This window comes from Carassius carassius, chromosome 41 (genome assembly GCF_963082965.1).
Source record: "Carassius carassius chromosome 41, fCarCar2.1, whole genome shotgun sequence".
Lineage (NCBI taxonomy): Eukaryota > Metazoa > Chordata > Actinopteri > Cypriniformes > Cyprinidae > Carassius > Carassius carassius.
The window spans coordinates 5,859,281-5,871,137 of record NC_081795.1 but is presented as its reverse complement, the minus strand read 5'-3'; the positions used below and the strand labels follow the sequence as shown (position 1 = coordinate 5,871,137).

At 36.6% G+C, this 11,857-nt stretch overlaps 1 protein-coding gene across 14 annotated transcripts in view; it reads right to left on the bottom strand.

Moving 5' to 3' along the window:
• Positions 1-2,378: 2,378 nt before the first annotated feature.
• The window catches only part of LOC132123495 (MDS1 and EVI1 complex locus protein EVI1-A-like), a 159,608-nt gene continuing 150,129 nt past the window's right edge, over positions 2,379-11,857 (bottom strand). For 13 of the 14 annotated variants that reach the window (XM_059534135.1, XM_059534138.1, XM_059534132.1 and 10 more), the window contains 7 exons: positions 10,803-10,969; positions 9,912-9,989; positions 8,196-8,365; positions 7,852-7,996; positions 5,468-5,704; positions 5,172-5,337; positions 2,379-4,363 (listed from right to left, as the gene is read on the bottom strand). In XM_059534135.1, the coding sequence (XP_059390118.1) occupies positions 4,235-4,363; positions 5,172-5,337; positions 5,468-5,704; positions 7,852-7,996; positions 8,196-8,365; positions 9,912-9,989; positions 10,803-10,969 (1,092 nt within the window). In that variant the 3' untranslated portion in view covers positions 2,379-4,234. The remainder of the gene's footprint in view (positions 4,364-5,171; positions 5,338-5,467; positions 5,705-7,851; positions 7,997-8,195; positions 8,366-9,911; positions 9,990-10,802; positions 10,970-11,857) is intronic. The other variant, XM_059534129.1, reaches the window with a different exon arrangement.

Sequence of the window (11,857 nt, the reverse complement as noted above, 5' to 3'; positions counted from 1 at the left end):
CTGGTGTGTACCTTACATTTCAGTTTCCACTTAAATAAGGGGCAACTTTGAACTCGACAACACTTTACTGTACAATAGGTTCCCATTAGTTAACATTAGTCAATGCATTAACTAACATTAACAATAGACAAAACATTTGTAACAGTATTTATTAACTTTGTTAATGGCATTTAAAAAATACAACTGTTCAATGTTAGTTCATAATAACTAATGCAGGTCCGATAAATTACACACGCACCCATATATGTATATGTATATAGTACAAAAGTACAAATTAGCCTCAGATGCAGGAAAACAACAATGAAAACAACAACAACAACAACAGATGTCTGCACACTGAAATTAACATAGCTAAGATTAATAAATGCTTTAGATGCGTTTCTCATTGTTAGTTCTTGTTAACTGATGTAGTTAACTAATGTTAATAAATGTAACCGTATTGTAGTGCTACCTTAGTCTCAGATAAATGCAACACGTCACATCCCACTGTTTTAGAGTACTTATATTTTGTTGATTGATTTGACATTTTTCATGCTAGTTGAGATGGGAGGAAACATTATATTACAATACTATTGTGCCCTTTTGCAAAACTATTGTGTTCTCCCAAGAAACTCTTCATTCACTCACAAAAGCACTGAAATATAGTTTTTCCTCTAACCTCGTATTATTTCAATCTAAAAATGGAAAGTGTATGTAATGAAAGCAAATTTTTTGCTTGATAATGTAATGCAAAATCATTAAAATATAATTTTACTCCAATTTCTTTCTTTTCTTTTCTAACCATCATCGTGTCCTTATAGGGGCTCAATTTAAACAAGCCTTAAAGGCATAGTTCATGCAAAGAATTATAATTATTTCATTTAATCATCCTTATGTTGTTCCAAACCTGTATTTCTTTTTTACTTCTGTGGAAAACAAAAGAAGAAATTTTAAAGAAATTCAATGAGGTCCAAAACAACACAGTATTGACATTTATTGTATGGACAAAAAAATAAAAAATAATGTTCTGCCGAAGAAAGAAATTCATAGAGGTTCATAACAATACAATGGCGAGTAAATGTTGACAGATTTTTCATTTGTTTAGACTGAAAGACTTGTGTGTAGTGCCTGTGTTTTGTCTTTGCGTGGCAGTGTCGTCTAACCCACGTAATGCGGACAGGGGCAGCAAAATCGAGTTTATGTTGAGTGAAAATGCCAGGAAACACAAAAGAGGTCTTAACTAATTTTCCCACCCTGCCTCTCATCACACACAAAGCCTCGATCCCAGACAAGCACTTATCACCCCTCTGTCCACAACGGCATCCACCCACTACAAATCTGAGAGATAGAGAATAATAGGGTGAGAAAAGGACAGAAGGAGAAGAATAGATGGACTGGAAGAGAGAGTTATAAAAATGGCATCCTTCTGGAAAAAAATAGACAATGGGGAATATGATTAAGAAAGGAGGAGGGAGAATTATGAGGGTGAGAACGAGGGATTCTGATCAGGTTGGCTGGAAAAGTTGGATCCCATTTAAACAATGAGAGAGACGTCAGTCGAATGTTGTTTCTAATTGAGAGTTTGAGCGATGAGCCAGGTCATCACATCTCTCCACCTCATCCATCATTTCCCTCAAACAAACGAGTGCAGCGTGCATTCTTGTTTCCCTCTTTTCCCTTTCAGCTTCTCTCTCTCTCTCTCTTGCAGACTCTCTCTGGCTGTGGGACAGTGGATCTGTGTGAGAGCGATCACCGGGGATCAGACTTGCTCTGTGTCCATCTGGCAGTGTCTGTGAAGAAGATTTTTATGCGTCTTGGTGTGAAATAATACAAGTGGGTGTGTGAGGGAGCGGCTATCAAAAGAGTTTTATTGTCTTTCTTTCAGAAACATGTGTCTGCGGCACATTGAGTGACACCTCTTTGCAACGTCAAGGGGCACCAGCATATTTAGGTCTCTTATTCAGAGACAGGAGATTATGGATAAAGCACAATTTACCTAAAAATCAACAAAATTATATCTGAGAAATCTAAGCTTATTTTTTTGCAAAAAAATTGTATTATTATTTTTTTTTACATTAGAATCAGCAAATTAAATTTAGTAAAATAATATTAATATATAAAACATTTATTCACATTACGTTTTGTATGATTATTAATACAAAATGCTTAAAACTGTTATAATGCAAGCAATCTTTGTCCTCATTCTGTTTTAGCAAAATACAATATATATATATATATATATATATATATATATATATATATATATATATATATATATATATATATATATATATATATATATATATACACACACATTTTGGGGTGAAATATGACCTTGACATTTCTTTCCTCTAGTCACCATAAAAGAGAAAAAGAGACAGACAGAGCCCAAGCCCATGTGAGAGTGCACAGTCGGCCCACATAGGAGTTTTTTATTTCTCAGTAACTCCTCCCACAGTATTGAATTATAATGCAATACAGTTACATTGTAGAAAGCATTAAAACAGAAGTACCTCAACTCACTGATTACTTTTAAAAATGGGATTATAAACATCAACAAAAAACAAAGTGAATTAGGAGAGATTTGGTCCTTCACCTCGTGAGGATAAACGAAATCTGACATTTCTTCTGGGTTTGGCACAAGAAATCAACATGGACCTAAACGTCACAGAAGCTTGCAGACAACCATAGAAAATGCCAGGTACAGCTTGGACCAATCATGCGTTTTATAAAGAAATAATATCAGCTGTTTTTTATTATTTTCTCTTTTTTTATATATTTTGCAGTTGAATCAATAAATTGTCATACAAAAAACCTAAGTAATATCTATATCCTTTACCATTTTTATTAGAAGTATAAGCTGTGACGGTATGTTTAATACTATCTGGCATTCAGACCTTTCTACAAATCCCAGTAGTCTCTTCGCCCCAAAATTTTCAGTGAGAAATTCTTCATTTCAACCCAAGGGTGCGGTTGAGAGCAGTGCTAATTCAGTAAACAAACTACAGTTTGCAGAAAAATAAATACAACTTTCAAGATACACAGCAATAACATTGACGACATCAACCAAGAAAAAATAAAAGCAACAATGGACAAGGGGAAAAAAATAAACACAAGGAACACATGATTGTCTATAAATGAAAGACACACAAGGACAGTGTAGCTAAAGACTAGCATTCAGGCTATTTAGTGGTATCGTTCGCCAACTAATGGAAAAGGTTACCGAGGAAATGAAAAATGCCCTTTACGTGAGTTCTACAGATTCAGTTCTTAAACTAGTTTATTTTCAATTTAGAAAAAAAACTAAACAAAATGACTTTTCTAGCATTTGTTTTACAACCACTCTTCCAACTTCAAAAAGAAACGAACTTAAAAGAGCATGTTTTCGCAAAAACTGTCGGGAAAGTGGGTTGAAGGTAATGCAGTGCTTTAATTTGACAGAACTTGAAAATAGTCACTGTCTCACTCCTTAACCCTTTTTTTAGTTTTTTAGTTTTTGTTTTACAAGCAGCGTCAATGAGAGGTGTAAAGGTCACACCTTTTATCTGTATCTGTATACGTTTTTCGATTCACAAACTCCTGGAGAATATCTTAAAAAGAGAAACACTAATGCCACGACCCCTCGCATAAGTTTGTAAACTTGTACGTTTCTGTACAAGACTTAAAAGAAACTGTTAAAATGCTTGAAAAACACTTGGTTGTTTCGCATGCCTGTATTTGCGATTATTTGTTTGTGTGTGATGGCGTTAATTCTAAAGATATTTACAGGCCGGTAGGCAGTTGTGCCCGAATAGTCTGCGATCACATTTGTTTTGTGGAAGACTCTCATTTGTTACTCGTAGTAACCATTGGTTTAAGCGGACAGAACTCACAATCATGACACCGACTTTTCATTAGCAATCTCAAAAACTGTTCAACAGCTGCCACTGCTGGGCAAAACATTGGAACTTGACAGAATAAATACAATTATTATTACGTATTACTACCATTGTCATCATCGTCTTCATCCTCACCATCAAAATTACTGACACTAATGTCATTCCTACAAACTGTACTCAATCAATAAGTCAATCAAACAGTCAATCAACCATTTGTTGATGTTTGTGGGACAGTGAGCTGCTATGCACAGGGTCTGGTTGTGTGTGTGGTGGAAGTGAATGAGGATTTGGGCACTTGTGCAGGTGTGAGTGTGGACCAGGGACTCTGGCAGAAGTCTAACACAATGTTAAGTTAGGTCACATGGTACATGGGCGTGTCATACGTGACTGAGAGACTGAATGGCGCTGGGTTCTGCAGCGCGGGCCAAGCTGTGCCACATCGGGGCATTATGGGTAGACGAATGGAGTGGATCCTTATCAGCTAGTGACAGCATCATAGCATATGCCTTGAAAAAGGAGAAATATACAGTTAAAAATACGGCAACTATATTAATGGAAAATGTATTTGATAAATAAATGCACAATGATAAAAATAATAATGATGCTATTATTTTTGTTATTAATAATAATTAATCATATAAATAATAAAACAATAAAATAATGTTAATTTTAATACAGAAATTGTATTCATGGAAAATGTGATACTTGTTATTATTAATTATTGATAAGATCAATTTATTGACTAATAATAGTAATAATAACAATAATAATAATACAACTAAATAATAATAACAACAACACTAAAATAAAAAAAATTGTAATTCAATAAGTCTTTTATTAATATTCATGGCAAATTTGATATTATTAATTTTTATTGATTAATAAAAATTATTATTAATTCTAACATTAAAATAAAATATCAGTAATTGTGATTTTTTTACCATATTAATTTAACATTTAGTACAGTATTTTTAATATTTGAATAATAATATTGTTTTTATTAATAATACTTTATTACTACTTCTAATTATTGTTCTTGTCTTTACTAATATGAATAACACTAAAATGAAATATTAGTATTTAAATGATAAGTTTTAAATGAAAGTTTTTTTCATTTTGTGCTCTATCCATCTTTTTCTTGTCGTAAAAATGGGTGCGGCAACTTGTAAATTCTACGGGTCTTGTTTTTCGGTTATTCTTCTCATTATTTCCCTACAGTGGCTAATGAACCGGAAGTCTCACCCCATAGGCTTACTTGTGCGTTTAAGAAAAACGTGGATAAGGTTAGTATCTGACTAGTTATCATGGAAATACCTGTGACTTAGATTTCCTGTATAGAGGCTGCTTGATGCCTTCTTGAAGGTGGGTGGGGCCAAAGCTGATGACATCACTGTCGCTGAGGTCTCCATCCTCCATACTAAAGTGACGGATGTGATCCAGCGTGGAGAAACTGCTGTGATCTTCATCATCCTCATTAAACCTGCAAATGATGCAGATATTATTTTAAAATATTCATTTACAACCCTACCCCCCATAAAAAAGAATGGATATAAAGATTAGTTTACAACCGAAAAATTGAATGGATATAACAATTTTTTTGGTATACATACCTTTGTGGCGAGGATTTGCTATTCATCTCCAGATCATCTGGTCCCTCGAAATCGATGTCATCATTTATGTCATGATCCAGACTGCTAGGCATGCCATCCTCGCTGGGTTTCCTGGCACTGTCGCTATGCTCCACCTCCTCTTCCTCTGCTCCAAGCTCCTCCCCTTCTTCTTCATATAGGTCACGTGACCCCTGACCAGGCAGGGCTTTGTCGCCATCAAAATGACTGCCGTTCAGCCTACAGAGAACAGAGACAATCATTTGCAGTGACGATATGCAGGCATGAATTTTTGACTGATATGCCGATCCCTGATTACAGAAAGAAAATCATTAAGCGCTGAAACCAAGTTCTGTTTGTCTCGAAAAAATAAGCCACCTTAAAAAGCAGAACCACATGCCCAAGCTTTCTAAATGAGAGGAAATCCTCAAAGAAAGAAGGCGAATGTGTGTTGGAGAAAGAGACTGTTTGTCATCAGTTATGAGGGCCTCTGGTTGGCAGAAACGAGCCGCCCATTGGCAGGGCACTTAGACAGCAGGCCCCTACACTTCCTCTCACTTATATTCAGCTCTCTGTCTCTCACTCAAACAGCTCAAATCTCCTCGTTCCCTAGTATATTTTCTTCTCTATCTCCAATTCATCTAATAGGCCAAATATTTAGTTGACAGCCTATTTGGTGAGTGGAGAAAAGGAGCTGCCAAAGCAGAGCCAGAGGCCAGCTATCCAAACTCACACACACACAACACACACACACACACACACACACACACACACACACACACACACACACACACACACAAATATACTTCAGCCAAAGGAACCACATTAAGGCTGATTCACTCGTTTTGTCCTGATTCTACTATTTCCTTGACTTAAAAATAGCAACTTCCTATCTGAACTTAAAAACAGAGAGAAAAGATTATAAATGCAGAGAGGATGAGAAAATACAAGTCTATGTGTATGTGCAATGAAAATATCTATCTATCTATCTATCTATCTATCTATCTACCTACCTACCTACCTACCTACCTACCTACCTACCTACCTACTGGTCCGTATGTCCATTTGTCTGACCGTCCATCCATCCATCCATCCATCCATCCATCCATCCATCATGTCTAATAACACGTTTTCTCTAGGTTTCATCTCTCACCTCCATCTATTAGAGGCTCTACATCTCGATTCTACCCTCAGATTAGCGTAACTCTGCAGGTTGAGCCATATAAAGCCCTTTTCACATCTCGGTTAATCCCTGAAATCACCTTCTCTCATCACTCGGCACACCGCTAATACTGCGAGAGAGGGGACAAGAGTACGAGAGAGGCAGCGTTGGCGTGATGATGAAAACAGGTCGGCTAATTAGAGAGAGCTGTGGTAATTTGTGGAGGATAAAGTACCTATCAGGAGCAGTCACTCTGACAGGAAACATTCAACGACCTCTGACCTCCTCTCCCACACCTACTTCCTGTTCACAAACACATGTTGGGACCAGATGTGGGACGCGTGCAAACTCTAGGATCTTTTTAATGAAACAATGAAGAAATCAAAAGACAAAAGCCTGTAAGATCTTTATCTATCACACACACATGCACACACAGATGACCAGTTCAAACATTTAAACCGTCATCCAACCTGATGATCACTGCTGGGAAATGATCAGCGATAATTATCATATGCAGATGGCAAAATTCATGTACGCGCACGCAGCCAAAAGTCAACAGCGTTCTGCACGTGCTCGCAATCGGCCAATCAGTAATCACGTCCTGCTGGAGACCTGCCCTAATCTTTGCTCTTAAAAACCGCAGGCGACAGGCTAATGATTAACAACCGTACAGAATATATGTATGCACACAGATACGTTCACATGTGCAGTTAATACACACTGCGCTACCAGTCTGCTTCTTTCATATGATGCTATTCACTCAGAGGTGAGGGTTAATGAATAAGGCATGAGAAGTGTTGTGTTCAGTAATGTTTGTGTATAATAACCTCCAATCTGCCTGAGGCAACTCGCGCCAACTGATGACTGACAGCCTAATGGACACTCCGCTTGCATGTGTGTGTGAGCCCACACATGACTATTTGTAATGTGAATATCTAACATTTTTCATAGAAGTTCAATCTGTGGACTTTAGATTAGATTTCATTATTTAAAAAAATTAAAACATTACATAATTATTATCTAATAAAATTTATACATTAATAATACAATTAAATATTACAATTTGACAGAAAATTGTGAGGTGGACTGAGAACCCATGTGAAGATTTATTTGAACCTGCTTGTACAAGCTCAGTGTTTGAAGAGCTGCTCAACCCACCAAAAGCTGGATTTTTTGTATGAACGGTGTATTTATTAGTATAAATGAGGAAGAAGATGGTGTTTACCCTTCCTCAGAGTGTAACGGAGATGTGGCGTTCTGTGCTGTGTTACTGATGAAGTTTCGTATTTCGTTAAAATACGAGTCCTCCTTGTCCTCCAAGATGGCACTGCCACTGTCCAGCTCTGAACGGGGCGATGACATTGCCGTGCCTACACATGAAAACAATATATCAGTATCTTTTGTGCTTATTAATGCAAATATGAACTAAATAACAGTTACTGATGAGGTTATTTACAAATGGTAAACATAAAAACGGGTGTTTTTTATGAATATATATTTACATCGATTTTTATAGAAATGCAATTAATTTGTTTATTTATTTATATGTCTGTATATGTGTGAGGATACCTGATAAATTACCGTTCTCGTGCTTTTTGAGGTGCCGGTCCAGGTTGGTTTGTTGCCCGAAGCAGCGGTCACAAAGATGGCATTTGAAGGGTTTCTCTTTGTTATGGATGTTACGGATGTGACGCTGGAGATTGGATGAAATACTGAACGAACGATCGCAGTACTTACATCTGTGGACACACACACACATATGAACATAATTAGACCATACAGTATTTACAATATATAGACACGAGAAATCAAACACTCTCGTGTTATCCGTCTCACACACACGCAGTGTCCTAAACACATGATTGAGTGGTCATGAACTCTTTGTCTCTAATCTATGGCCAACTCAGTAACACTCAAACTCTCGTCCACATCCTCCCTCTGCTCTGAAAGCGACTGCATGTGCCAAGTCCCTTCACGCAGAATTATCCGTATGATTACGTGATCATATCTTCCCCTCCACCGTAGAGTTGTGCGCTAAATTGCATCTCCCAGGAACCTGTTATCTTTCCCTCTCTCTCTATCTCGCCCCCCTCCAAATGCAACAGAAAAATTTGAAATTAAATTGAAGTTAAAGGCTGATCACCGGCTTGTTTAAAGCATTGCCAGCAAAAGGAGATTGAGGCTAGTATCTGGAAAGTAACACAGCCCTGTACAAACCTCCCCTGTGGTCAGACGGACCACAAACACAGTGTGTGCACATGCCTGTTTCTGTGCAGTATTTTAAAACTCCCTGAAAGTTTCTGAGGCCTAAACACAAGCCTAATTACCCAGCTGCCTTCGCTGGCCTGCAGCTGTACGCCACTCATCACCTCTATTATTCATACACACTTCCTTCAGTCTCCCTGTGTGTCTGTCTGTCTGTCCTTCTCTCTTGTGGATGTCACCTCACTCTTACCAAATGACAATAACTTTAAATATCAAATACTAAAATTGAGAAATAATATATAATAATGAAGATTATTAAATTCTACAATTTTTCGTTTTGTTCTAAAAAAAATCACATGTTAAATTTTCCTGATATTAACAGGTTTTCAATAATGGGAAATGTAGTCTTTTGTGGTAAATATATTTAAATTTAAATTAAAAAATGTAAATTTAAATTTATGCATTTAGCAGACGCTAGCGACTTACAGTGCATTCAGGCTATCAATATTTTACCTATCATGTGTTCCCGGGGGAATCGAACCCCCAACCTTGCGCTTGATGGCACAATGCTCTACCAATTAAGCTACAGGAACACAATTATATATGAAATTACAAATATAAGAACAGTTCACTTCAGAAGTGAACTCTTTCTCATCCAATATATAACTCAACAATGTCACAAACTGTCAAATCACCTCAGTCTTTTCCAAACTATGATATCTTTTCATATTACGGTTACATTCGATTAAATATTTATATATCTAAATATATATTCTAATTTATGGACACATTATACTGACATAATTGAAAACATTTAACAGAAATAAAATGCATAAAATTATAAAATTGTGGTAGCAGTCTCCAGTACAAACACACTAATGTTCAAAAAGTACTTTTATTAATAATAATTATCACAATAAACAATTCTTCTGCAATATAGTTAATCATAGCTTAATGGTTTGTGTATTAACATATAATTCAGCTCATTCAAGTATATGAATCGCTGATTACATTATACAGTATATATTAGTGAGTGTGTGTGTGTGTGTGTGTGTGTGTGATTGTGGGACAATGTGTCACCTGTAAGGCTGCTCTCCCGTGTGTGTCCGTAGATGTCTTGTAAGGTTGGCCGAGCGTGGGAATATCTTGCCACAGTATCTATAGGGGAAGGAAACAGATCTCCAGGAACAATACTCAGCAATACACACACACACACACACAAACTTCCCAAAAACTCCCTGCATTCCTCGCTAAGTGCTGTCAACACTCATTAAACATCAAACACTTGTTTACTTAAACATCTTATTAATGAAACAACAAAACACAAACAAACGTTTTTATAAATATAATGACTTAATAATATTTATTATGCTTTAGTTCATCATAATTAAGGGTGTCACAATATACCAGTGTTAACAATAAATGTAATATTTTAAAATTAATACTGATATTATATTAATACTATCACATACAATAATTTTGTAAATAATGCAGCACCTACTATCTGGTTGACAGGGCAACATGAAACATTTTCAAACAAAGTTAAAGATGAATTAGACTGATACTGTATATATATTTATCAAAGATTCTTTTGGCCCTGATAATCCAATAGTGAAAATGATACTGGAACAAAACTAATAATAATGTTATTTATACATAGTGAAACTACTACACTATAAAATTAATTAAAATGTGTTTTGTCTGCTTATTGCATACTTTTATCTATTGTTTAATTACTATATAATGCTTTTGATTTGTTTGTTTAGTTTCTATCCAATTTGCTTAGTCATTCGCTTTCGATATAATTTTTTTCAGATTTGTTTGTTGAATTACTATACAGTTTTCTTAGTTTTGTTGTATATTTTTTAAAGATATGTTTGTTTAGTTATTTGTTTTGTTTTCAAAAGGTAGATAATTTCTGTGTTTTTAATAAGATATGTTGATAATGTGCTAGGAGAAAGTGATCATTACCTGCAGGTGTAGCGCTCTTTGCCTTTGCGTAACAGTGTCTCAGGAAGGGTGGTGGGCGGAGCCCGGAAGTCGAACATGGAGGGAACGGAACGCATGATGTCACCGCCGTCCGGCTTCAAAGAGCCAAAGGATTCCAGCTTTTCGGCCATGTTTTCAATCGCCGACATCTGCGAGAGATAGAGAAAACATTTATTACCTCACTGTGAGGTCTTTAAGGACACACATTCCCACTGTGTTATTAATTTATCGCATTTATTGATGTGGAGTTGCATTCTACCACAGATGTGCAGGGCAAAATGTTGACCGTGAACTTTCACTCTGGGATAACAGTGTGAAATGCTTTTGCTGATTTGTATTGGCCAGTTTTGGCACAGAAACTCAACTAACAATGCACGTTATAAGATGGACCACACATGTGCGCACACACAGAGATTCAAGCGGATAAGAACCGCTGCCAATTTACTAATTAAGCCTAACAGTTGCTTTCATCAGAAATGGACACACTCTCAAAGTGGATGGAGCTACATGTGTGTGTCAGCCAGAGAATGAGAACAACATAAGGCCTGAATGTGTGTGTGTGTGTGTGTGTGTGTGTGTAAAGAGCAGGAGTGATTCATGTTCAGTGTTGGTCATAAAGCATTCAGTGCACAATATGAGCAGACAGCACATTTGTCAATATGAAAGATGTTGACATTACTGATCAAGGCTGAGACAGCAGTAATAATGATATCATAGGAAGGAGAGGGAGGGGACTGAGCTGTGTGTGTGTGTGTGGGGGGGGGGGTTGGCTGTACACGAGTGGGTCAATCAACCGAAGCGCAACAGTACGGCCTTTCAGATAACTAAGTGGATTTGCATTTTTCCATGCGTGTATTGAATTTTCCCCTTTTCTTATTTTGGGTTTTGGTGACAAATCAGTCCTGATTCACAGTGAAGGACAAACATGATACACACACATGGACTTGCATACACAAGCACACAAAGAAATGTTTCGTTCTGCAGAAAATATTATAAGAAATTAGGACGTTTCTTCTGGACAGCAATGGAGAGTCAAT